Source organism: Molothrus aeneus, chromosome 27, assembly GCF_037042795.1.
Source record: "Molothrus aeneus isolate 106 chromosome 27, BPBGC_Maene_1.0, whole genome shotgun sequence".
Lineage (NCBI taxonomy): Eukaryota > Metazoa > Chordata > Aves > Passeriformes > Icteridae > Molothrus > Molothrus aeneus.
The window spans coordinates 3,576,276-3,602,251 of NC_089672.1; the positions used below are offsets into that span (position 1 = coordinate 3,576,276).

Sequence of the window (25,976 nt, forward strand, 5' to 3'; positions counted from 1 at the left end):
TGTGCCCCCACCCTGTCCCCCAGCACGGTCGTGTTGCGGCGAGGCCAATGGAGCCCCCCAGCAGTACCACAGTTTTTATTGAATTGCTCTGTTACAGCAAGCTCGACTCCGGTGGGGAGCAGTGGGGTCCCAAGGCCAGCCCCAGACCCCCCCATCCAGCTCAGCCTCCTGCAGGGCATCAACCCCACCGCAGGGAGCCAGGGCCAGCTCTGTCCTGGCACAATGACCCCTCCCCAGCACCCACTGTCCCGTCGGATGGTGACACCGTGCCAGCGGGCAGGATGTGCCTCTTCTGTGCACTTCTGGGGGGCTGCAGTACCCCAAAACCCAGTGACCATGGCTCCTGCTGTGGTGACAACCAAGGATGGGGCTGTGAGGGTCCATGGGACACCATGGCCCACTCAGACAGCGCTCTCCTGGTAGCTGTCATCCTCCAGGAACCTGCTCAGCCTCCTCTCAGGGCTGGTGGCCACATCCTGCCCTGAGGCTGTCACCTCCCCGGCGTCCCCATCGCTCTGCTCCTGGGCAAAGTGCATGAAGACCTGCAGGAATGACAGGATGAGAGATGGCACCGTGGGACAGGGCCACCACACCCTCACACCGCCTCCCCCATCACCTGGTCCAGCGTGGTCTGGGACACGGAGTAGTCCTCTATGTGACAGGGGCCACGGTGGGCGGCCAGAAGGCTGAAGACGGTGGCCAGGGAGGTGACACGGGCAGGGAGGTGGTACTGCAGCAGCCCCCCGTGCTGCTCCCGCAGGACAATGCCAGGGAAATGCTGCTGCAGCAGGGACTGCACTGCTGCTGGGCCCGGGCCCCCCGCCCGCACCACCACCGTGTACCCATCCCCAAACCTGCAGGGAGAGGGGACACTGCTGTGAGCACCGGCATGGCCACCACCCTCAGGAGACCCCCTTAGCCCCCACCCCAGTACCTGTTCTTGAGGTGCTGGACACTGCCCAGGCAGCGGAAGCGGCCGTTGACCATGATGGCCATCCTGGTGCAGAGCGCCTCGCACTCCTCCATGCTGGGGGGACACGTGTGAGCCCCCCCAGGGCAGAGGGACACTCCCCTCCAGGGGTGCTGCCCCATAGGGGGGTTATGGGGTATAGCAGACTCCATGGAGCTGGCTAGAGCTCCTTGGAGGGCTGAGACTTAACAGGAGGAACTGCTGAGTCATGATGAGAAAGCAAAATAAGCTCCTATCCTAGTGAGCCTAGTGACCCCATAGGTCACTTTTTCCCTAACCTTTACTATTGGACAAGTTTGGATCTCCCTATACTCTATAAAAAGGGGCTGGTTTAGCCCATTGGGCAGAAGAGCTGTCGCTGGAACCCTTCACAGACTCCTCAATAAACCATGGCTGTGGAACTGCCAGGACGCTCTTTGCTGTCTGCCTCTGCCCCTCGCCCTGTGGCGCTTCTGGCAAGCACGAGCTGAAATCCTAAGAGAGCTGATAATCACTAATGAGCTGAAAATCACTTAGCTTGCCGAAGGTAGTAGCTACGACTTGGAGCTGCATAGGTATTGGCACTCTGTCTCCCAGAGGGACCGAGTTATCTGGACAAGGACTGCTTTGCTCGGGGCTAAGCCCAATCTGAGGGCTGCGGGGGCTTGGGGGAGACCAACACCCCCCCTGCCTTAACAATGGGGTGCTCCCCTTTGTGGGGGACTCACCTGTGGGACGTGAGCACCACGGACCGTCCGTCCCGGATCACGCCAAGGATGCGCTCCCACAGGAACCTCCGGGCTTGCGGGTCCATCCCCGTCGTGGGCTCATCCTGCAACAACGGGCCCAGGGTCAGCCTGGGCAGGACCCTGCTGCTGCTGCTGCTGTGGGGCCTCCCAGTGCCCCCCTCACCAGGAAAACAACGGGGGGACAGCCGAGGAGGGCGATGGCCGTGGAGAGCTTGCGTTTGTTGCCCCCGCTGTATTTGCCCGCCGGCCGGTCCGCGTGCGGGGCCAGCCCCAGGGCTGTGATGCCCCACTGAGCCACCTGTGAGAGACAGAGGGGGTGAGGCTGGGGGGCTCCCCCTGGCCTGGGGAGGACAGGGAACAGGCCCTACCCTGGGCGTCTCCTCCTCGGGGATGCCGCGCAGGCGGCTGTAGAATTCCAGGTGCTCCCGCCCCGTCAGCAGGTCCGTGATGGCGTCAAACTGGGGACAGTAACCCATGTGCTGGTGGACAGACTGGAGGTCGGTGAGCACGCTGTGGGTGGGGGACAGGTGAGCATGGGGCAGGGACAGGTGAGTATGGGGCAGGGACAGGTGAGCGTGGGACAGGGATAGGTGAGCACGCTGTGGGATGGGGACAGGTGAGCATGGGGCCAGGACATGTGAGCACAGGATGGGGACAGGTGAGCATGGGGCAGGGACAGGTGAGTATGGGGGCAGGGAGAGGTGAGCACGCTGTGGGATGGGGACAGGTGAGCATGGGGCCAGGACATGTGAGCACAGGATGGGGACAGGTGAGCATAGGATGGGGACACATGAGCATGGGAGAGGGACAGGTGAGTATGGGACAGGGACAGGTGAGTGTGGGACAGGGATAGGTGAGCACACTCTGGGATGGGGACAGGTGAGCATGGGGCCAGGACAGGTGAGCACGCTGTGGGATGGGCACATGTGCCAGGGATACTTTGGGAATAGGGACAAGCAGCTGCAGGGATGAGGATGAGGATGAAGCAGGCTGCAGGGCAAAGGGCCAGGAAGAGCACAGGGATGGTGGCATAGGTGCTGTGGGGACATGGAGAGGGATCCAAGCCGTGGAGTCCCTGCACTCACCCACCTGTGCCCCTTCAACCAGGCCTCCCCCAGCGTCACCTCCGTGTCCCCTGTCAGCATCTTGAAGGTGGACGTTTTCCCGGCCCCGTTCACCCCCAGGAGGCCAAAGCACTGTGGGGGCAGAGCAGGCTCACTGGCAGCCCTGGCCCTGCCCAGAGAGCTGTCTGTCTGTCGGTCTGTCTGTCCACCTGCCCCTCACCTCCCCGGGGGGGATGGCCACGCAGAGCCGGTCCACGGCCGGAGCCTTCCTGCGCCGGTACACCTGCACGGAGGAGAGGTGGCATTGCCACCCTGCCACTGCCAGTGGGGCCAGGGGTCCTGGGTGGGCTGGAGCTCACAGCAGGGTCCAGTCCCAGCCACCCACCTTGGTCAGGTCCTTCAGAAGCAGGAGGTGGCCGTGTGGGGGGATGCTGCCCACCCTCGCCCGCTCCCTGGCCACGTCCTGGTCCTCGTCTCCCAGCGAGGGCAGCTCCAGAGCCCGTGGGCTGTGGGAACAGTGGCAAGGGCACATCCAGGGCTGTCCATGCCCTTGAGCACCCCCAGGGTACTGTGTCCAGTTCTGTATCCAGTTGAGGAAGGATGTTGAGACACTTGAACGCATTCAAAGGAAGGCAACAAGGCTGGTGAGGGGCTTGGAACACAAACCCTACAAGGAATGACTGAAGGAGCTGGGGGTATTTAGCCTGGAGAAAAGGAGACTCCGGGGTGACCTTATCACTCTCTACAGCTCCTGAAAAGTGGTTGTAGTCAGGTGGGATTGGTCTCTTTCTCCAGGCAGCACTGACACAATCAGAACTCACAGTCTCAAGCTGCACTAGGGAAACTTAGGTTGGATATCAGGAAAAAGCTTTTTATGGAAAGAGTGATAAAGTACTGGAATCATCTGCCTGGGGAGGTGGTGGAGTCACCATTCCTAGATGTGTGTAAAAAAATCCTGATGTAGCCTTCAGTGCCATGGTCTAGTTGAGGTGTTGGGGCTGGGTTGAACTTGATGATCTTAAAGGTCTCTTCCAACCCAGTGATTCTGATTCTCAGTGATTCTGGGATTCTGGGATTCTGATTCTCAGGGATTCTGGGATTCTGGCATTCTGCTCACCCCAGGCGCAGGAAGAAGCGGTGGTACTGCAGCAGGAGGGTGAAGAGGAAGAAGACGATGCCCTCGATGGCCATGGCAAACATGTTCTTCCCTGCCAGCTCCCAGGAGAGGGGAGACACGAAGCGCTTGTCCCCTGCAAGCAGCCAGAGGGGCTGTAGGAATAGGGGACCCCTGTGCTGGGTTTTGGGGAGGGTGAGCAGCCCTGACACCCCCAGACTCACCAAACCTCTCAAAAGCATCAGCCATTGCCTGGTTCTTCACCATGTCAATGAGGCCTCGGCCCAAGCAGAAGTGGGGGAAGACGAGGAAAACCTTCTTCAGGACACGGTTGATGTCATTGAGGTTCTGATGGAGCAGCAAGGAGAGGGGTGGGGGAGCTGGCACTGGCACTGCAGGGGAGGGATGGGGGGTGCAGGGCATCCCAAGGCTCATCCCAAGGCTCACCTGGTCCACAAAGAGCTCCAGCACAAAGGTGGCCACGCTGCCATTGATGCCAATGAAGAGGTTGATGCAGGTCAGGGCCACGTAGGCAGTGCTGGGGATGCTGAAGAGGAAGGAGGCTGGATACATCAGGGGGGTGATGGACCATCTGCAGGGGGGAGAGCAGGGCCTGGCTGAGGTGCACATCCCAACCTGAGGGGCTTGAGAGTGCACCCACCCTCCCAAGCACCACAACCCCTCACCCCGGCTGCCCCCAGCCCCACAACCCCCTCGCCCCTGCTGGGCTCTGCTGCCCCATCACCCGTAGAGCAGCAGCAGCAGCACCAGGGAGGGCAGGTTGGCCGAGGACACGTAGGATTCCTGCTGGAAGCAGAGGAAGATGAGGATGACCAGTAGCGCAGGGACCAGGTAGTTGCACTGAGGGGGTGGAAAAGCAAGGAAAGGGGTCAGGGGTGGGACCCGACCCCTTGGAACTGATCCCTGTCCCCATCCCCATCCCCACCATGTCCCAGGCGAAGTTGCCCAGCCAGTAGGTGATGGGCTTCATCCCGCTGACAAACTGAAGGTGCTTGGCCTTGCTGACCCTCTCCTCAATGAGGAAGACAACGAAGCTGGCCGGGACGAAGGACATGGCGAAGATCACGCAGATGGAAACCAGCACGTCCACAGAGGTGGCCATCCTGCCGAGGAGGGCAGAGAGAGCTCAGCAGGGAGCCAGAGGGGGCTGTGGGACCCCCAAGGCCACACTCACAGGGCGGCCTCGCTGAGCTGCTCCTTGGTGAGGTTCAGGGGGTGGTTGGTGGCCGTGATGCCGAAACGCGCGGGGTCGGCGCCGGGGGGCAGCCGGGCTCGCAGCAGCCCATTGCTGGCCACGTTGAGGAAGGAAACCATGGCGTGCCAGCCCTTGTTGTTGAACCAAACCTGCAGGGTGGGGAGGGTCGGGCAGCTCAGAGGCCCCCAGCCAAGCTGGCACTGCCCCTGGCTCCCACTCCCCACCAGGCTCAGGCTCCCCTGCAGCCCCAGCCATCCTCAGTCCCCCTTGAGAGGACATCACTGCTGTCGCAGACATCTTTCATGAAAAATCCTTTCCTTAGGGTTTTTTTCCTCCTGAGAAGCTGAGGCCTCAGGAACAAAATGTAAACATTGATTATCTGCTGCTGTGGAATGCAACAGGTGGATCTGGGATTGGCCCATGTTAGATGTTTAGAATTAGTGGCCAATCACAGCCCAGCTGGCTCAGACAGAGAGCCCGAGCCACAAACCTTTGTTATCATTCTTTCCCATTCTATTCTTAGCCAGCCTTCTGATGAAACCTTTTCTTCTATTCTTTCGGTATAGTTTTAATGTAATATATATCATAAAATAATAAATCAAGCCTTCTGAAACATGGAGTCACATCCTCGTCTCTTCCCTCATCCAAGAACTCCTGTGAACACGGTCACAACTGCCACATCCCTGCTGCCCCCACCTCTCACCCCTGAGGCACACCTTGATATTCCTGCGGGCATCCAAGCCCTCAATGAAGCGGCTGAGGTTGGCCAGGAGCCGATCCGAGGGGCTGCCCTGGGTGCAGGAACACACGGTGAGGAGGAGTCTCCCAGCCCTGGGACGCCCAGAGCTGAGCCAGGGGCTGAGTCCAGCTGTACCAGGGTGATGTTGAGCAGCACACGGAGCTCCAGCACTGCCTGATCCACCTCTGCTGCTGATGGCAGGGCCTGGGAGCTGCCAGCACCCAGGGAGAAGCCGCCGTACCTGCAGGAGAAACGGGGCTCCCAAACCTGCCAGAGAGACTCCCACTGCCAGTCTGGCAGGAGCTGGGCTTGAGGATCCACGTGGGTCCCTTCCACCCCAGGAAATTCTACAATTCTGTGAAACTTGACACCCATTCCCCGCTGCCACCCTTGTGCAAACTCAACCCTCCACTCACCCAGGTGCCAGATAAGGGACACACAGCAGGGGGCTGAAGGCACCTGGACGATGCCTCTGCCCAGGGACCACTCAGGCCCTCCCCAAACCCACCAGGGATCTCCTGTCTCCCTCCATCCCTGGCTGTGCCAGGCCCCAGCCCCTGCCCAGCTCACCTCTGCTCATTCACCCACTTCTTGTTCCTCAGCCTGAAAGAAACGAGGAGGGGGAGTCAGAGGAGAGAGGAACCCCCTGAGGGGACATTAGGGCAGCACCTGCCCAGGCAGCCACATGTCCCCAGCAGTGTCCCCTTCCCCCAGGTGTTCCTGGGGCGCTCCCTTGGTGCCCCCACAGCGCCCCTGCACTGTCCCTGCAGTGTTCCCAGCCCCAGCACTCACTCCTGACGGATGATCTGGGGATAGGTCTTCACCAGGTAGTCAGAGATGTTCCTGCCCGTCAGGTTCTGAAGGATGTCCCCTGTGCCCCTCTGCACCTGCGGGATGGACAGAGGGGCTGGATGGACACCCAGCCCTGTGGCATCCCCAGAGCATCACCAGTGTCACAGACAACTTTAATGGAAAATCCTTTCCTTAGGATTTTTCCTCCTGAGAAGCTGAGAGGCCTCAGGAACAAAATGTACACAATGGTTATCTGCTGCTGTGGAATGCGACAGGTGGATCTGTGATTGGTCTCATGTGGTTGTTTCTAATTAATGGCCAATCACAGTCCAGCTGGCTCAGACTCTCTGACAGAGCCACAAGCCTTTGTTATTCATTCCATTTTTTTCTATTCTTAGCCAGCCTTCTGATTAAATCCTTTCTTCTATTCTTTTAGCATAGCTTTAATATAATATATATCATAAAATAATAAATGAAGCCTTCTGAAACATGGAGTCAGATCCTCATCTCTTCCCTCATCCTCAGACCCCTGTGAACACGGTCACACAGCAGAGCCCCCACAGCCAGCAGTGACAGAGCCCTGGGGCTGTCCCTGCCAGGCTGGGGTTACCTGGGGTGGTGGGAGCCCCCCGGCCCCCTCAGGGCACTCAGGCAGCATCCTGTGTGCCCCTGGCCCGCTGCACTGGCAGGGGGGCGATGGCTTTGCCCGTGTCCAGTTCCCACGCTGCAGCACCTCCAGCAGGGATGGGGGGGCTGAGGGGGTCCGGAAGCCATCGGGGTGGGATGCTGGGGGGCACAACCCTGCCCTGGGCACCAGGGGAAAGAGAGAGAGAGAGAGACACTCCTGTTACCAGCCTGGTGTGAGCCAGGGGCACCGGGACCCACCGTGGGCGTGTTGGGGGTCCCATAGCATCACAGCAGGTGGCAGAGCTGCTCCGTGGGCAGGTGGGTGTGGGAATCCACAAAATCAGAGGAGTTTGGGAAAGCTGCAAAAGGCAGGCCCTCAGAGGCAGCAGAACTGTGATTAGAGCTAAGCAGCAGCCATGAGATTGGGCAGCAGAAAAAATATTTAAACTGTAGAAAAGCAAGGACAAATAGAACAATGGTCTGTGTATTAACGCTTGTCTAGAATAACTCTCTAAGCTACAGAAAAGTTTATCTAGCAAGATATTAGGAAGGTTGAAGCTTAATAATGGAGCTCTGTGTGTTGTGTGTTAAGGCTCACAAGCAGGTATTGTATTTGAAATAAGCAAGCATTGTTTAACCAAAGGTACGTGTGCTTATAGTGGTTGGATAGAACTACTGTCAATGTGCTTTTGCTTTGTGTGATTGGTCAAGAAACTTATAAAGGAAGTTGTAACATTAAGTTCTTGGTCTGCTGCCTGGGATGCGAGCTGCTGGCATCTTCCCATTGTCATCACCATGGAATGAGACTGATGCTGAAAAAATAAAACAGCTCGAGGCACGTTCCACAGCAGCCCCGTCCCGCTCGTGATCTGTAAACAGCCCCCGCTGCAACAAAGGGACTGAGGAGGGGCCAAGCCAGCCCCGGACACTCACGCCTTCCCCTCTTCCTTCATGCACTTGGTGCCGAAGCCGGGCTCAGCCAGGAGCGCCTCCAGCAGCCGGGATGTGTCGGCGTCTCCCGGGGCGTCGTTGCTAAAGCGGGACACAGGAGTGAGCTGGTGGCGCTGGGGGACCGGGGACAGGGCGGGCAGAGGGCTGGGGACACACCTGAAGAAGGTGAACTGCTGCCCGTACATCCAGGGCTGGAGCTGCAGCGGCGGGTACCTCCCGAAGGGCGGCACGATGAGGCTGAAGAGCAGCGCGATGCAGACAAAGACGGCGGGGAGGACGATCTGAGGAGCCCGGGGAGGGGGGAAATCAGGGCTGGCTCTGCCTCACCGTGCATCCCCCATCCCCTCCCTCCCCGCGGCCCCACCTGCGCCAAGAAGCCGCGGGTGCTGCGCCGAGCGTGGAGCATCCTCTTGGTGAAGAGAGCGCGGAGCTGGCGGCAGGTGAGCGCCCAGCCCCGCACCCTCCCGCACGCCGCCCCCCGCAGCAGGTCCGTCTCCCGGGGCTCCTCTGCTGCGGGGAAGAGGTGGATTTGGCAAGGGACTCGTGCCAGGGGGCACAGCGGGCTGGGAGGGGCATCCTCATACCCCAGCAGGGATGGGAAGCTGCATGCAGGAGCCCCCAAATAGACCCCAGCAAGGACGGGATGCTGCATGCAGGAGCCCCCAGTCCCCCAAACTGCCCCCAGCCCCCAGCCCAGCAGGGATGGGATGCTGCATGCAGGAGCCCCCAAACAGACCCCAGCCCCCAGCCCAGCAGGGATGGGATGTGGCATGCAGGAGCCCCAAATCCCCCCAAAATGCCCCCAGCCCCCAGCCCAGCAAGGACGGGATGCTGCATGCAGGAGCCCCCAGTCCCCCCAAACTGCCCCCAGCCCCCAGCCCAGCAGGGATGGGATGCGGCATGCAGGAGCCCCAAATCCCCCCAAAATGCCCCCAGCCCAGCAGGGATGGGATGCTGCATGCAGGAGCCCCAAATCCCCCCAAAATGCCCCCAGCCCAGCAGGGACGGGATGCGGCATGCAGGAGCCCCCAGTCCCCCCAAAATGCCCCCAGCCCAGCAGGGATGGAAGCTGCATGCAGGAGCCCCCAGTCCCCCCAAAATGCCCCCAGCCCAGCAGGGATGGAAGCTGCATGCAGGAGCCCCCAGTCCCCCCAAACTGCCCCCAGCCCAGCAGGGATGGATGCTGCATGCAGGAGCCCCCAGTCCCCCCAAAGCCCCCCCCAGCTCCTACCTCGCCGAGCTCCTTTGGCTCAATGTAAAGGAGAGGACAGAGGGGTTACAACCAGTGCCCACCCCCGGGGCAGAGCTGGTACCCAAAACAACAGAGCCCCCCCAGGATGGCTGTCCCCACGCCAGTTCTCCTTCAAGAGTTCTTCCCCCTGGGATTTCATATCCCACCCCAACTCCTGCACAGAGCTGGGCTTCCCCAAAGCCATCCTCATCCCAGACCTTTGTTCTGGGGACACCCCAAAACTGGCAGGTAACTGTTCTGCATGAGGGTCCCTGAGTATCCCCCAGCTTGAAGGGATGGTTGCTTGGGTGGACAGCTGCCCAGATGGACACGTGCCATCACCCCAGCCCAGGAGATGGAGGTGGGGAGCACTCAGCACAGCTCAGGGGTACCACCTCCCCCACCCTTACCCATCTCTCCATCAGCCACATCCCCGTCCCCCATCTCGCCAGGGACTGCTCCTTTCATGGTGCCTGAAAAAATGAGGACAAGATGCCAGGGCAGGACCAAGGCCACAGGCTGTGACACATCTGCGTCCATGGGTGTCCCCAGCCTTTGCAGGGTGCTGGGGACACCCCACCCCTCTGCTCTGGGCTGCTGAGCACCTCCCCAGCCCCCCCTGTACCCCAGAGCTCAGCTCCAGCCAGGACTGAGGGGTTTCACCTGTGGTCTCAGTGTCCAGTGCTGTGTCCTCAGCCACCTTCAGGAAGATCTGGGGGTGTGGGAGAGCTGGTGTTAAACACACACCCCCAGTGAGGGAAACCCCCTGGTCACAGGCACCCCAGGAGCCCCCTGAGCGCAGCCCCCCTGGGTACCTCTTCCAGGGTGGTGTCAGAGATGCCGTAGCTGGAGACCCCCAGCTCCCCCAGGCGCGCGTCCAGCTCACGGAACAGCTCCCCAAAGGCCCCATCCCTGGCCCCGCTGTAGGGCAGGACAAAGAGCACCTCGTGCCCGATGTCCTCCACCAGCCTGGAGCCAGGGACCAGCTTCTGGATCAGCGCCGACAGCTGGGCCACATCTGGAGGGATGGGGAGGGCTGGAAAGCCTGGAAACCCCAGGGGCAGCAGCCACTGGCTGGCACAGCTGGCCACAGCTGGCCACAGCTCCGTGTGCCCAGCCTGAGGGTCCCCAGGGGAGATGGAGGGGATGGAGATCCCCCTCTGCACCTCCAGTGAAAGGGGGAGAGGGGCCACATGCACGCCCAGCCCCCCTGGCTGATGGGGGATGTTTGGGGAGCAGCTGGGGGTGACACTGAGGGGACAAAATGCTCACCCACGGTGCTGGCATCACTGCCCCGCTCGCTGCCCAGGCCTGTGTCACTGCTGTGCTCTGAGTCACTGCCGTCCTGCAGGAAAGGGGGGCTGGAGCCTGGCACCCCACAGCAGAACCTGGCCCCCAGTGCCCCCCAATACCCAGGATGGAGACACTGGTGTCACCCTGATTTTTTAAGTTTTTCTAAGCCTTCTGATGTTTACATTCTTGTGCCAAACTTTCTCCCACACTTCCTGTAAATAACTCATTGTTTTGCATGCTTTTATGAGGAGGAGGAGAAATTTGATGGACTGTTGGTTTGTCCAGTGTCATTGCAGAGGTGGCACTGTCACCCTCCAATCCACTGTCACTTTTGGAAAACTGTAAATGTTGGAGCCAGAAAATAAACTTCCTTTTCTTCACCTTGAGAGCAGCAGTGTGTGCTCTCGTGTTGTTTCATGTCCTACAGACATGGGGGCACCTCACACCTGTGCCAGTGCCCTGGGGGTGTCACCCTGATTTTTTAAGATTTTCTAAGCCTTTGGATATTTACATTCTTGTGGCAAACTTTCTCACACACTTCCTGTAAATAACTTATTGTTTTGCATTCTTTGATGGAGGAGGAGAAGTTTGATGGACTGTTGGTTTGTCCAGTGTCATTGCAGAGGTGGCACTGTCACCCTCCAATCCGCTGTCACTTTTGGAAAACTACAAATGTTGGTGTCAGAAAACAAACTTCCCTTTTTCACCTTGAGAGCAGCGCTGTGTGTTTCGTGTCCTACAGTGACACACTGGCTGCCCTTTGGGGGGATGATCATCAGGGTCCCCACCTTTTTGGTGACACCGGGGACAGTGCCGGTGCTGCCGCCTGTCCCGCTCCTGTCCCGCTTCACCAGGGTGAGGTGGTAGCCCGTGCCAAGCCTGGCCTTGAGGAAGAGGGGGGACCCACAGCAGCAGAGCCGGCCCTGGGAGATGATGGCAGTGCGGTCCCCCAGCAGCTCCGCCTCGTCCATGTAGTGGGTGGACAGGATGATGGTGCGACCTGGGGGGACCAGGAACGAGCTTGACCCCCTTGCTGGACCCCCCCCCATTGCAGGTTCTCCCTTCAGAGGGTGAAGTGGGGGCTCCCGGCCCCACCTTTGCGGTACTTGAGCAGCAGCTCCCAGATGCTGCGGCGGGAGAAGGGATCGACGCCGGCCGTGGGCTCGTCCAGGATCACCACGCGGGAGCCGCCCACGAAGGCGATGGCCACCGAGAGCTTCCTCTGCATCCCGCCTGCAGAGGGACGGCGTTGGGGGGGCTCGGAGCCATGGAGCCCCGCCCCGGCACCCAGCCCGACCCCCGCACGAACCCGAGAGGTTCCTGGTCTGCTCCCGGCGCTTGTGGGGCAGCCCTGTGTCCTGGAGCAGCTGCTCCACCTCCTCCTGCACCTGCTGCTCCGAGAGCCCCTTCAGCCGCCCGTAGAACCAGACGTGCTCCTCCACCGTCAGGCTGTGGGGGGGAAAGGCAAGGTGAGGGGTGTTGGGGAAGATGAAACAGGAAAGCCTTATAAATATGATTGTCTGGCAAAAGATTTTGAGAATATAGAAACTATAAGCGAGATTGAAACGAAAGCAAGCTTTGAGATCCCTTAGTTACTGAACAACTGGAAAACAATGGTGTGGCTGGCTGAAAGTAATCCTCTTTTGATTGAACAACAGCCTCTGCCTGCAGACAGCTCCAAGGCTCAGAGCAGACCCTACCAGCTTGGCAGAAGGGGCCCAAAGAGGAGTTTTTAGGGTTCAAAATGTAACACAGTATAGTAATGTAATGATTCTTATAGGCTGTATGTAAATGCTATAGGATTTGTATCTTGTACTAGATTGGTTAGTGAGAATCAGAATATTCAACACAGAAGATGATTTATTGTATTGGAATGGGAACTTCACTCTCTTAGCTCTTGTCTCTTACCCCTCTTACCCCTTTTACTCTCTTAAGCTTTTGCTATCTTACCCTTTTACTCTCTCACCCTCTCACCCTCTCTACCCCTCCCTTCTCTCAGTCCTGCTCCAGCTGTGCCTGGCAGCTCCCAGCAGGGCCCTGCACCCAGGCCCTTTGCAATAAACCCCAAGTTCCTGACCTGGCTGCAGAGATCTCTCGTGTCCGTCTGTCCCAACCGTCCTACCCCCTATTGCTCCTACAGAGGGGTCTCAGGGACTGAGGGGACAGCCCTGCATCACTCCCCACACCGCCCCAGCCATGCCTACATGTCAAAGAGCACGTTGTGCTGGGGACACATCCCCATGGATTTGCGGATGCTGTCAATGTCGGAGCGGATGTCCCAGCCCAGGATATAGGCAGTGCCCGAGGTGGGGGGCAGGAGGCCAGTCAGGATGGACCTGGAAGTGATGAGAAAAGCGGGTCATGGAGCACAGGGGCAGCAAGGCTTGGGGTCAGGATGGACCTGGAAGTGATGAGAAAAGCGGGTCATGGAGCACAGGGGCAGCAAGGCTTGAGGCCAGGGTAGGGACAGAGTCAGGCTCAGCTCCTGTCCCCAGCCATGGCCACGCAGCCCCTCTGGGGTGGCTCACATGGTGGTGGTCTTTCCAGCGCCGTTGTGGCCCAGGAAGGACGTGATCTGCCCCTCATAGAAGTCCAGGCTCAGCCCATTGACAGCTGCACGGCCGCTGCTGCCATAAACCTTCACCAGGTTGCGGATGGAGACGCCGGGCTGGAGATCAGCAGGTGGCTCCTCCACCAGCACTGGAAGCCACCAAGGGGTCACATCCCTGGCCAGGACCCCTTTGGCAGCAACCCCAAACCTCCCCAGCAGTGACCCCAGAACCCTCTTGGCAGTGACCCCAAAGCCTCCTCAGCAGTGACCCCAAACCTCCCAGCAGTGACCCCAAAGCCTCCCCAGCAACGACCCCAAAACACCCCAGCAACTCTGTCCCCAGCACCAGCCCTGTCCCCAAAGGTTTCCCCAAAGCTGTCCCCAGCCCTGTCTCCAGAGGTGTCCCCAGAGATGTCCCCTTGCCAAGGGGTGTAGGGCCCTCCTCTGGGGTGAAGGCCTAGGCTGGAGGGCTCTATGGCCACTGCCCTCAGCCACGCAGCCCCAGGGTGGGCAGGGACTCACCTTGGGGGGCAGTGTGGGAGCTGCTGTGGTACAGGGAGTGCCCAGATGAGGATGACTCCCCAAACCAGTAGCTCTTCAGGAAGGGGAAATTCCAGGGTTTGGGGATCCCGTACTGACCTGCAGCAGAAGGGGTTAAGTGGGGCCAGGGCTGAGTGGCAGCTGGGGGTCAGGGGAGCTGCACTCACCTGGGAAGACACCCTCGATGTACCAGGTGGCCAGGCCATAGAGGACAGCGTCCAGCAGCAGCAGCCCCATGGCTGCAGCAAAGCTGTACGGGTCTCCTGGCACTGGGCTGGCAGCCAGGTTGTGCCACTGGATGCCCACCCCCTGCTCCTCGTAGAGAGAGAAGTAATCACAGCCAAAACCAAAGGCCACGGGGGACAGCAGGCTCTGAGGACAGCCAGAAAGGCAGTGAGGGCAAAGCCTGGCCTGGGGGGTGCAGCCCAAAGCCCCCCTGCCAGAGCAGCAGGGGCATGGCAGAGGGGCAGATCCCAGCTCACCACAAGGACACGGAGTGGGAAGGTGATGTAGTCACGCCAGGCCACGCACAGCACGTAGGGCAGGTACAGCGAGAAGTAAATGATGCCACCGCACGCCGAGGCCAGGTTGGCACGGGGGAAGAAGGTGCTGATGAGGAAGCACTGGCTGATGGTGGCCACTGAGAAGGTGCCGAGGAAGAGGAAGATGACTGCTGGGTCGCTGTAGGGCAGGATGTTTCCCAGCTGTGGATGGAGGCAGGTTGGAGCCTGTGGAGCCACCCATGCTGGCTCCCAGCCATGCTGTCCCCTGAGACCTGCAACCTGCCTTGAGGATGAGGACAAGGAGGGCAGAGCTGAGAAGGAAGGGGATGAAGCTGCTGAGGAACCAGCTGAGCCAGAGGATCCCACTGCTCAGCCCCATGGTCTTCATGGTCTCCTTGAGACGTGTCTCCTTCTCGTGCACCACCCCCTTGATGATCATGGCCACTGAGTAGATCCAGGCCAGAGTCATGAAGAGAGGCAGCGAGCGGTTCAGGACCCTCAGGAACCTGGGGAGATACCACCAGCCATTCCACCCTTAGCTCAACACTCCTGGGCCACTCTTGTGCCAGGGACACCAAGGCACGACCAGCCCTGTGCCACCTCCCCGCTGCTGCAGGGGGATCACTCAATTGTCCCAGGGTCTGGGGCTGCCCCTCTACTCACACATCATCCACGTAGCAGGGGTAGGGCATCTGCTGGACGTAGACCCCAGTGCGTGGGGCAGCCCCAGTGTGCACCCTCACCACCGCCTGCTCCACCAGGTCCTGGATGTACACGAAGCCGCCCCAGACGTAGCGCAGGTCACTGAAGGGGTCAGCTGCAGGGCCTGGGTCCCAAAACCTGGGGGCAGAGCATGGTGCTGGCACCAGGGATCCCCTGGCAATGAGCACAGGGTGGCCATGGAGACAGGGCATCCCCCAACCTGTCCTTGATCTTGTTGGTCCTCGTGACGTCGTCGATGTCCATGCGGATCTTGTAGTGGACGTGGGGTGGCAGTCCGGGGGCTGTGGCATTGATGGGGGGCTGGAAGACCACGGCTGCCCAAAACTGCTGCTCCTCCAGCAGCTCCAGGGCTCGGGCTACCAGCTGCTCCTCGGTGGCCACTGCCTCGATCTTGTCCAGGCAGACACACTGTGGGAGGGAGGGCAGGTAGGGCTCAGCAGGAACGGGTGGTGCAAGGGGCCAGCCCCCCACAGCAGGGTGACACAAACCTCCATGAACTGTGACAGCGTGCTCAGCACTGCGTCCACATCAGCGTACAGCTGGTGCCAGGTGAGGCCTGGTCCCCCTGCTGGCCCCGTCAGGAATGTGACCAGCTCTGGCAGCTTCCAGGAGGTGCCGTTGAGGAACCCGTCCAGGAGCTGGGCTGTGCTCGGGGCCAGCAGCAGCTCCTGCAAAGCAGCCGGATATGGGAGGCCATGCAGCCCACCCTGCATCCCACCCCGCTCCTGGCCAGCTGCACCCCAGCACAGCCCATCTTGCACCCTACAGCAATGGGAGGAGTCTGGGCTCACACACCTGGAGCACCTGCATCTCCAGGCTGCTGTTGAGGAGGGTGTAGATTCGGGGTCCCAGCTCCTGCCAGGCACCCCCCAACTCCCCCAGCACCGACAGCTCCCGGAAGGTTCGGTTCACCTGTGTGAGGGAGGTGAGGCAGGTTTGGGATGAGACCCCCCCAGACCCCTGCAGCCCCCCTGCAGCCCCCACTCACCTCAGCCATGACACTGTCGGGGCCAGGCCCAGGTGGGGTGTACAGGATCTTCCCCACAAAGAGGGGCTTGATCCCCCGCCAGAAGATCTGGGAGAGGGGGCTGGACTCCAGGCTGTGGAGCAGCTCCCTGCAGAAGGGACCTGGGGGGTGCAGAGCTGAGCCCTCACCACCAGCCCCCCACCACCAGCCCCCCACAGCCCCTGGCTGAGCCTCCCACAGCCCCCCACACTCACTGGTGCTGCCTGAGGCCACGGGTCTGTGCTCCGAGCTGTTCCGGTCCAGGAAGGCTTTGACATCGTTGTCCTCGTACCAGTTGAGGGAGGGGATCCTGAGCCCCCCGCCCTCGGGGTGGCCACAGGCGATGCGGGACAGGGCTCTGAAGGCACCCGTGCTGCTGTTGGGGGCCCTCAGCCCCTCAATCTCCTGACGCAGCTCGGCCAGGCTGGTCATGGAGGAGACCTGGGGAGAGTGGGGTGAGGGTGGAGAGGGGCAGTGGGGGACAGGGACACGGTGGGGGTGAGCAGGGGGCAGGGGAGTGAGGGGTGTACCTCCTCCATCAGGGAGGCTGCATCCCGCAGGAAGCTGCCCAAAGCTTCCACGGTGCCAGCGATTCCACCCAACTCTGAGCTCAGCTGTTCCTACAAGGGGCATGAGAAGGGGTCAGGGGAGGCCAGGGGGTCTCTGCCTCCTTCCAGCACCCTACCGCGCTGGGGACTCACCGCCAGGAGTCGTGGGAAGTCCATCTGGGAGAGGAAGGAGCCCTCCATGGCACGGAGCTGGGAGCTGGGCAGCGCGCAGAGCTCTTGCTGCAGGCTCTGGGTGGAGTCGGCGTCGCCGCCCACCAGGAATCCCCCCAGGACCGAGGCGTTGCAGACCAGGACCTTCAGCGGGAGGCGAAGGCTCGCCAAGGAGAACTGGAAGGAGAGAGGAATTCACGACGCGGTCACCGGGAGGGGGCACCGGGAGCGAGCACCGGGAATGGGCACCGGGAGTGAACACCGGGAGCGGGCACCAGGAGTGAACACCGGGAGTGAACACCGGGATTGAACACCGGGAGCGGGCACCGGGAATGGGCACCAGGAGTGAACACCGGGAGTGAACACCGGGAGCGGGCACCGGGAGCGGGCACCGGGAGTGAACACCGGGAGCGGGCACCGCGGGACACTCACGATGCGGGGGCTGAGCCGAGCCCCCATCAGCTCATCCACCAGCGCCGGGGGCAGGGATGTGTTGGCCCGCAGGAACCGGGAGAAAGTCTCGTCCTCTCTCAAGTATTCCCTCACCGGCAGAGCTGGGGGAGCAGGGGTCAGACAAGGGGTCTGGCTCCCCCGGCACCCCCCGCCCCCGGTGCTCACCCCTCCGCTGGTTCGCGCTGTCCCGGAGCCGGCGCAGGGCGGGCAGGAGCCGGGCAAAGCTGCTCAGGAGCCGCTGCCCGTGCCCGCGGAGCAGGACCTGCCGGGCTTCGCTCAGGAGACGGGAGACGCTGTGACACGGACAGGGGGTGGGCAGTGAGACCCCGGCCCAGCCCCGCTGTGCCCCGCAGCTCCCCGGCCCCGCCGCTCACATGGAGCCATCGAAGTTGCCCACCACGCCAGGGGCCTCTCCCGCCGTGGGGTGTCGGAAGCAGGGGTTGTTCATGTTGCAGATGATGCCCTGCAGCCAGGGCAGGGTCCCCGCAGAGGGCAGCGCCTTGTTGGGAAAGTGGCCTGAGGGAAAGGGAGGCAGGTTCAGGGGGGCACTGCAGGACCCCACACACACCCGAGCACCCTGTGGCCACCTCCCGTGTTTGTCCCCCCGGTGTCCCCGCGGTGGGACAGGGGCACACAGAGGGGGCTCGGCTGGCTCGGGGACACTCACACTCATGCTGCTTGAAGGGCGGGTGGGATCGCCGCACTGAGATCAAGATAAGGAAGAGGAAGAGGGGCCACAGGATCTCGATAGCCAGCTGGATCTGGGGGAGACGCGAGGCTGGTGGGCTCCCGGTTCCCATCAGCGTCCAGGGCTCTGCCTGCCCCTGTGCCAGGCACCAGCGGCTCGGGGTTGCCCCAATCGCCCACTCACCCGCTGCCGCCGGCGGTAGGTGAAGTTCTTCCAGAGCAGCAGCCCCAGCTGGGTGCCCACGGCCATCGCTCGGCTCCGGCTGAGAGCGGGGGGGCAGCCCCGAGCTGGGGGTGACGATCGGGCTCTCAGTTCCTTCTGCTTCGGGGCTTATCACAGCCCGGGCACGGTGCCGGGCACAGGGCTGAGCTCCGGGGCCGGCAGGAGCCGGACGGCATTCCGGCAGCAAAGCTCCTTTCCGGAGCTAAAGGCTCAAATCACATTCTTTCCTAAACCAAAAGCACCAGAATTGGGCACGAGCTCTGTCCAGGAGCCAGGAGCGCGATTCACTGCCCATGCCGGGCACAGGGAGCAGTCCGGCACCCCAGGAACGAGCTGGGCAGCCCGGGAGAGGCTGAGACCTGCCCGTGCCTCAGTTTCCCCGTGAGAGGGATGCGGGTGGGGCTCTCATCAGCCCAGGAGCGGAATTGCTCCGGTGCAGTGGGCTCGGGGGAGAGCTCCGACACCCGCATCCCTCTCTGCCAAGTTGCCGGGAATTCACCCACCCCTGGAGCGGGGCCAGCAGCTCCGGGGCCCGGCAGCAAAGCTCTGCCAAGGCGGCTCCGTGACGAGCCCGGTGGCGGCGGCGGCACCACCCAACCCGCAGCGTTCCGCCCGGTGCACCCGCCCACGCCCCGGGGAGAACCGAGCTCCGGGGCGGCTCCCCGGTCACCGCGAGCCTGGGACAGCACCAACACCCCCGGACTTGCCCCTCGTTTCGCCCCGGGGCCGGGGGAGCCGCGCACTCACCGCCGCCCCGCGCTCGCCGCAGCCCGCCCGCGCCCGGGGCTAAGCCGGGTCCCGGGAGCAGGCGGGATAAACGGGCACGGGGCAGCGGGATTAGGATCCCGGCTGGGAAATCCGCCTAATCCGCCTGCGGGGCCGGACACGAGTGGGTCCCGGGGGTAGGATTCCTCCGGGGATGCACCGGGGTCAGCTGGGGTGACACGGAGAGGAAGAAGGAGCTGCCGGGTGGGGGTGACACGGGGAGACAGATGTGTCTGAGTGTCCCCATCCGCTGCAACCGGAGCGGAACTGCCGGTCCGGGGGAGCCCCAGCCTCGCCGGGGGGGCTCTTTTCGGGACAAAACAACCAGAGAATCCCTGGATCCTCCTGAGGGACTCGCGTGGGAATCTGCTCACTCATCACACGAGGACGAACACGCCGCCTCGCTGCACCCGGAGCTCGGCGGACCCCGGCAACCGCCGGACCAACCGCAGCTCCCGGCGCCCTCCGACCCCACGTCCCCCAGCCCGGTTCGGCCGCACGGAGCCCCGCTCTGGGCGGGGTGCGGGGTCACAGGGAGGCGGACGGGCCGGGAGGGTGTGGGGACAGCCCGGGGGAGACACGGACAACCCAGGGGAGGGCATGGGGACAGCTCGAAGGAACGATGAGGACAATTCAGAGCGGACATGGGGACAGTTCGGGGCTACGAAGGGGACACGGGGATAGCCTCGGGGGGGGGGGGGGGCGGGGTGGCACAAAGAGCCTCGAGGGGACGCTGGGGGGTCGCATCCGGCCGAGACCAGCGGTCGGGACACAGCCTCGCCTCTCCTGTGGCCCCTCGCAGCCCCCGGCCCGGGACCCCCGTTACCTGATGCTGCTGCGCGGCCTCTTTAAGAGACCCCGCGAATCCGCCGGGCGCGCGCCGGCCCCGCCCTCCCCGCGCTACAAAGTAGCCGTGGGCGTGACGTCACGGGAGCCGGCTCTTAAAGGGGCAGGCACGGAGGGGGGCGGGGAGTGGGAATCCCGCCCCCATCCCATCCCATGAATCCCATCCTATCCCATCCCATCCCATGGATCCCATCCCACAGATCCCATCCCACCCCATGAATCCCATCCTATCCCATCCCATCCCATGGATCCCATCCCACAGATCCCATCCCATCCCATGAATCCCATCCTATCCCATCCCATCCCATGGATCCCATCCCACAGATCACATCCCATCCCATGAATCCCATCCTATCCCATCCCATCCCACTGATCCCATCCCATCCCATGGATCCCATCCTATCCCATCCCATCCCACTGATCCCATCCCATCCCACGGATCCCATCCCATGCCATCCCATGGATCCCATCCCACAGATCCCATCCCATCCCATGGATCCCATCCCATGGATCCTATCCCATCCCATGAATCTTGTCCTATACCATCCCATGGATCCCATCCCATTCCACCCTATCCCATTCCACCCCACCCCACCCTTGGGTGCCCCCACGGAGCAGCGCGGCTCTTTGAAACGCAGCATTTTGCCCAAAAAAAAAGTGGATCCCTTCCCGGCCAGGCACGTCCTGTGCTGTTCCGTTGGCGTTGTAAATCACTCATTAATTAGCCGCACATCTCTTAACCCGGCAGCACCTTCCCGGCTCCTGCTCTCCCCCGGGACACCTGGACACGCAGCATCCCACCCCAGCGCTCTGTCACTCCGGGGATCTCAGCCAGGTCTGCAGCCCCCAGGCACAGAGAGACCCGCCTGGGGCTGGAGGAGGTGCCTGCAGCACAGACCAGTTCCCGTTTGTGTTGAAAGGTTTGTCTTTTTTTTTTTTTCTTTTTTTTTTTTTTTTTAAATAAATGTTTTCAGTCTGAGAGCATCCACTTTAAAACCCCACGGGAAATGAGATGTTGATGGGCAGGACACCGCCCTGGTGGAGGATGCAGGCATTGGAGTCAACCTCGGCTCCAGCCTGGGCCATCAGGTTGCTGCAGTGCTGGGTGTGCCAGCTGTGCCAGCTGTGCCAGCTCCCGGCCCAGCCCTGCAGCCATCACCTTGAAAACTTGGTCTCTATGAGTTCTGCAAAAAGGGCATTTCCAGCATTTCGAGATCACACCAGAGCACAAAACTGTGCACGCACACATTCGCTCACAAACACTCCCAATCCCGAGGTCTCTCCCAGATGTGCTTCCCCCATAACCCCGGTCCCTCTCCTCCACAGGGCTGAGGAGGCTCCTGCCAGCACAGGGACGAGCAGCAGCACCAGGAGCAGCACGGGCGGCCACTCCTGCTCCTTGCTGAGGGATCCAGGGGCATCCCAGGGGTGCGTGAGAGGTGACACTGTCCTCCCCCAGCTGCTGGAACATCTGCCACCTCCCTGCTTGCAGCTCCTGGGGGAATCGGCTGGGCTCCTCTCTACAAACAGGGTCTTTATTTCCTTGCTCAGAAAAATAGATCCATTTCCAAAGTTAAAAAAAAAAAAAAGAGTTTGAAAAGAGGGAATGATGAAAGTGGAGGCTGGAATGTGGCTGTTGATGAGATGGTGCGGCTGGGGCGGAGCTGTCCCGCTCAGTAGCTCTCCTCCTCCTCCTCGCGGTAGTGGTGGTACCCGGGCGGGTCCCCGCTCTGCTCCCCGGCGGCGTTGGCCACCTCGCCCTGGCTGCCCTGGGGGCAGTACTTGGGGTCGTAGATCTGGCGGCCGAGGCCAAAGACCTGCCCGCTCTGGTTGGCGCCCTGGTTGGAGCCCATCTGCAGCGACATGGAGGAGTTGTCACACTTCTCTGTCCCCATCTTGGAGTCGTAGATGTGTCTCCTGGTGCCCGGAGCTGTCATGCCCACCTGGAAGGAAGGACAGGATGGAGAAGGGCTCAGCTGTGTCCCTCCCACCCCTCCCCAGCCCGGTGTGGGGCTCACCTGACTGGCACACTTGTTAGTGCCCATCTGGAGGCTGATGGTGGAGTGGTCCATGGGTGGCAGGATCTGATTTTTGGGGTCGTAGAGGTGCCTCCGGGTGCCATAGGCAGTCATGCCAGACTGGCTGGCACACTTGTTTGTGCCCATCTGACAAAGGGGTCTGGTGAGGAATGTGTGCTGCCCCACATGTACCCTTTCTCCCCCTGTCCCTGTCCCCATCCCCAGCCTGGGGAGCACAGCCAGTGCTCCCTAACCCATCTCATGCTCCCCAGTCATTGAGTGCTGGACACAGAGCCAAGATGGTCCCAGATCCCAAGGACACTTGAGGCCCCTCATGCCTTAGGTCCCTCCAGCAACACTTGGAGCTGTGACAGTGCTGAGAATGTGACAGAACTCAGAATTCTGGGCACCCTTTGCCCAGCTCCCAGCCATGGGAGCCTCCCCTGTGGCAGCCCACCTGCAGCCCGATCACACAGTGCCCAGCCTTCATCTTGGCCTCGTCGAAATTCCTCTGCTGCTTCTCCGAGTACTTCACGCCGATGTCCACCCCGCTCTGCAGCCCCTTCGTCTTGGCCTGCCAGGAGTGGCTGTGAGGAAGGGTCCCAACCCCCCCACCCACTCCCTGGGCAGGGGGAGCTGTGGGGTCCCACAGGCACCACCCCAAACTCAGGGTCCCAAACTGCTCATCCTCCCTCTGTGCTCACCATTCCCGCCAGTGCCAGCAGTGACACCTGCACCTGCGTCAGGTTCCCGCTCTCAAAAAGGTCATTGGCTTCAAAGAGGTCCACGGGGTTCATACCGTAGCTGGCCATGGCCTTGATGAAGTTGGAGAGGTTCTCAAGCTGGGGAGAGGTAGAGGGGTGAGCCCTGGAGGGTGATGGCAGAGGAACAGCGGGCGGGTGGCAGCAGAGCTGCACCTACCTGGTGCCAGTTCTGAGCCGAGTGGTTGATCTTCCTCACTGAGTTGGGCTGCAGCTTGTTCATGAGCCTGGAGGGAGGCAGGGGAACATGAGGCTGTGGCAGGAAAAAACCTCAAGGGGCTGCAGGGCATAGGCTCCTTTTGAGAAGGTCCAGCCCAGGCCTCCTCCATGTGGGGCAAATTTCCCCCTCCAGATCCCTGTTTGTGCTCAGGGCTCTCCCCAGACACAGAAGCCCTGGGGGTGACTCTGGCAGGTCCCAGTGGCACACATCCAGCCCACCCTTCCCACCACAAGGGCTGGTGAGGGTCCTTGGTATCCCCCATGTCCTCCCAGCTGGAGCAGCAGGGGCTGGGGGCCATGCCCAGGGCCCCCCAGGACTCACTCGCAGAGGATCACCCCATCCTTCAGCCCCTTCTGGAAGTCAGGTCCAATCTGTTTTCCTGTCACGCTCTCGATCCACGTCCGCAGCTCAGCCTCCTTCTGTGGATCATACTTCTGGGCAAGCTGAGGGACAGTGGTGGGACAGCTCAGGCAGGGCCCCAGCGTGCACCCCAAACCCCTCATGGGGACAGGTCCCCCCTCCCTGCTATGGCAGCAGGGACAGGAGCATGAGGATGATGCTGCCAGCAGACACAGCAGCTTCTGAACCATTCCAAAAGCATGAGAAGGGAACTGCCCATGGGGTTAGGGGGGAGTGACCCCCCAGATTTGTCTCTCCCTGTCTGCTGGAGCCCGTGGGAGCTCAGCTCTGAGCCCCAGGGGTCCTGGCCACGAGATGCTCTCCCTTTCCCTTCTGGCGAGGCCCAACCTCCAGCACAGATTCCTCCCTCACCGCGGCTATGCCAGGAATGTGGACGTCTCCTCCCAAATGGAGACCAGCTGCCAGGGCCAGCAGCATCTCTGTCTCAGCCTCTGACCCATAAGGGAAGGGAAAGTTCTCCTGGAGAACTCTCTAGGGAGAGAAGGGCCTGGCAAGCCAGAGTGCTGTCCTGCCCCAGCACAGCCCCTCTGGTGCTCAGAGCATCCACCAACCTCTCACCCATCCTCGTCCTGTTATGTGCCACGAGTCCCTAGGGATCCTGGACACAGGGAGACACTGGGATGGGCCCAGTCCAGCCCTGCTGGGTGCTAGGGAGACACTCCAGTTCCAAATGGAAGCTCGAGCCATGCAGATCACCCTCATGACACCGTGTGTGTCCTGCCTGTGGGATTCTACAGTCCCACCAGCTGATTTTCTGGAGCGTGAGCAGCTGAAGCCAGTTCCTCTTCCCTCCCCACACCCAGCCTGAGGATTTCCCAGGACACGGGGAGTGCACAGTGGACCAGCCCCAGAGAGATCCCACCACAGCCCAGTCTGCAAGGGCTTCCACAGACTGGGAGCATGTCACTGGTTCAACTGGTTCCCAGTCGGTGATGTCACCTCCATCAGACACACCGGGGCAGTCGGACTGGCTCACGTCTTGCTGAATCAACATGAAGCACCAAGATCCTGGTGCATGTCACCCTCTCAGCTGGGGCAGCCCAGCCCCGGGCAGGCCGGGGCCCATCCCATCCGCTCCCGTTACGAAATGCAAAAATCCCAAATCCCCTGCGAGGCCAGGTAAGGAGCACCCGGCCACGGCCACCATATCCCGCCACCACTTGTCCCTTCTGCCTGCCCTGGAGCAGAACACGCTCAGACCACCGGCCACCAGCCCCGGGCTGACCACAGCTCGACCTCTGCTCGGCTGGGCACAGCCACCGATGCCCCGGGGCTGCTGTGTCCCCTGCGCCACCCCCGGCCCGGCAGCACCCCCGTGCGCTGCCGAGGGGGCAGGAGGCACCCAGATCCCGCCGAGGGGTGCAAACAGCTCAGCCGGAGCCTCCCATCCCTCCTTCCCCGCGGCACTTTAGCGGGAGAATCACCGGGGCCAAAACCGCATCCCCGGAGAGAACCATGGGGACGCTGCCGGGTCGGAGCATCCCGTACAGCGATGTGGAGCTGCGGGGAAGCCGAAAGTGGAGAAGCTTTGTGGAGCTGGTCCGGAGCCGCGGAGGACCGAGGAGATGCCCCCAGCCCCGGGTGTGACGGGAAGGGCTCCCCGAGGTTTGCCAGGGACAGCGGAGCCACGGCGGCCAAAGCACGGGAGGGACCCAGCCGCGGTCCCCAAACACGTCCCTGGGACCCTCTAGGCAGGTTCAGGGCACCCCGAGACTGCGAGCCCAGCTTCGGTACCCCCAGCCCTCAGAGACCTCTGGGTCCTTCAGTTCCGCATCCTCCCGGGAATCCCCGGATTTTCATCTTCCCGAAATCACCCAACTTCTCCACTCTTGGCCGGCTCTGCAGTCCTGGGGCATACCGGAAAAACCCCCGCCTCTCCAGAACCCGGGATGCAACCGGGACGCCCCAGCAGCACCGGGATGCTCGGCTCTCCCGGGCCTCCAGGAGCACTGGCAGCTACAGCGCCCAGTGGCCCCGGTATCCCCCGGCCCCCGCTTCACCCGCGCCCGGTGGTCCCGGCACCGCCCGGCCCCCGCCGCGGCTCACCCGGTTCCTGACTTCGGCGGAGAGGCCGTAGGACGGGCCCTTGTTGAACTGGGAGCTGCTCATGGCGGGGAACGGAGCCGGTACCGGAGAGGGGAGCGGGCAACGGGGCCGGTACCGGAGCGGGCTCGGGCGGGGCGGGGGCGGGGTCGGGTCCGGCCCCCCCCGCGTTGATTGGAGGGAGAAATGTCCAAATAAGGGCAGGATCCAAAACGGATCGAGGGGAGGGTCCCGAACCTCGATAGTGCCACTCGGGGATCACCGGGAGTCGGGGGAGCCCGGGGTCGGAACTGGAGTCGGAGCCGTCCCGGGCACAGGGTACACACGGACACAGAGACAGACGGACACACGCGTGTGCATCCCTGTGCACGGGAGTGAGCACCCTGGTCCACGGGCACGCGTTGTGCGCGCACACGCAGCACACACACCCCAAACACACCCGCACACACCCACACCCACCCACACACACCCCACACGCACCCCCCCGACCCACGGGCGCTCCCTCGCACACGCACACACACTTGCACATTCGCTCATGCACTCACACATTCACACGCACGGTCACGCACACACTCAGGCCACGCGTACCCCTTCCATCGTCCCCGCACCTCATGCACCTCCACCCATCCCCGACCGCCTCCCGCTCCCCTTGGTTCGCCCTCCGCCGTGCCCGTGTCCCCAAGGGGCCGCCATAAGTTCCACGCGGGACGGCCCGGCCCGGCCCGGCCCGGTACGGCCCGGTGGGGAGGTCCCGGGACGAAGGGGAGCGAGGG

At 62.0% G+C, this 25,976-nt stretch overlaps 2 protein-coding genes across 2 annotated transcripts; both read right to left on the reverse strand.

Moving 5' to 3' along the window:
* Positions 1–58: 58 nt before the first annotated feature.
* Positions 59–19,783, reverse strand: ABCA7 (ATP binding cassette subfamily A member 7). The gene is made up of 51 exons (XM_066566401.1): positions 19,722–19,783; positions 18,092–18,357; positions 17,888–17,981; positions 17,595–17,736; positions 17,386–17,513; positions 17,200–17,321; positions 16,750–16,944; positions 16,579–16,668; positions 16,264–16,489; positions 16,031–16,170; positions 15,838–15,954; positions 15,531–15,710; positions 15,242–15,450; positions 14,983–15,159; positions 14,603–14,825; positions 14,299–14,520; positions 13,984–14,188; positions 13,799–13,915; positions 13,254–13,425; positions 12,930–13,061; positions 12,035–12,174; positions 11,821–11,958; positions 11,514–11,725; positions 10,705–10,777; positions 10,248–10,450; positions 10,096–10,144; positions 9,843–9,905; positions 9,433–9,450; positions 8,566–8,711; positions 8,358–8,482; positions 8,184–8,282; positions 7,234–7,429; positions 6,624–6,718; positions 6,402–6,434; positions 5,967–6,072; positions 5,809–5,883; positions 5,072–5,241; positions 4,823–5,000; positions 4,622–4,737; positions 4,324–4,468; positions 4,101–4,224; positions 3,880–4,012; positions 3,148–3,268; positions 2,983–3,045; positions 2,788–2,894; positions 2,067–2,208; positions 1,862–1,996; positions 1,678–1,781; positions 935–1,027; positions 617–854; positions 59–542 (listed from the first exon to the last, which is right to left on the reverse strand). The coding sequence occupies exons 2-51, from the start codon at positions 18,155–18,157 to the stop codon at positions 402–404; spliced, it is 6,738 nt and encodes a 2,245-aa protein (XP_066422498.1). The 5' UTR covers positions 18,158–18,357; positions 19,722–19,783; the 3' UTR covers positions 59–401.
* Positions 19,784–20,771: 988 nt separating this feature from the next.
* CNN2 (calponin 2) lies at positions 20,772–25,309 on the reverse strand. The gene is made up of 7 exons (XM_066566466.1): positions 25,207–25,309; positions 23,062–23,183; positions 22,681–22,747; positions 22,464–22,601; positions 22,217–22,333; positions 21,760–21,906; positions 20,772–21,684 (listed from the first exon to the last, which is right to left on the reverse strand). The coding sequence occupies exons 1-7, from the start codon at positions 25,267–25,269 to the stop codon at positions 21,415–21,417; spliced, it is 924 nt and encodes a 307-aa protein (XP_066422563.1). The 5' UTR covers positions 25,270–25,309; the 3' UTR covers positions 20,772–21,414.
* Between the last annotated feature and the right edge of the window lie 667 nt (positions 25,310–25,976).

Excerpts from the sequence above, each read along its gene's own strand:
- ABCA7 (XM_066566401.1), bottom strand. The coding sequence starts at position 18,157 with ATGGCCGTGGGCACCCAGCTGGGGCTGCTGCTCTGGAAGAACTTCACC. Across the intron at positions 16,490-16,578 it reads CAGCCTCCCTGATGGAGGAG|GTCTCCTCCATGACCAGCCT; the intron begins GTACACCCCTCA and ends CACTCTCCCCAG. Across the intron at positions 2,209-2,787 it reads GCCTGGTTGAAGGGGCACAG|CGTGCTCACCGACCTCCAGT; the intron begins GTGGGTGAGTGC and ends CCCCACCCACAG.
- CNN2 (XM_066566466.1), bottom strand. The coding sequence starts at position 25,269 with ATGAGCAGCTCCCAGTTCAACAAGGGCCCGTCCTACGGCCTCTCCGCC. Across the intron at positions 22,334-22,463 it reads TGCTGGCACTGGCGGGAATG|GCCAAGACGAAGGGGCTGCA; the intron begins GTGAGCACAGAG and ends CACTCCTGGCAG. Across the intron at positions 21,907-22,216 it reads ACTGTGTGATCGGGCTGCAG|ATGGGCACAAACAAGTGTGC; the intron begins GTGGGCTGCCAC and ends CCCCTTTGTCAG.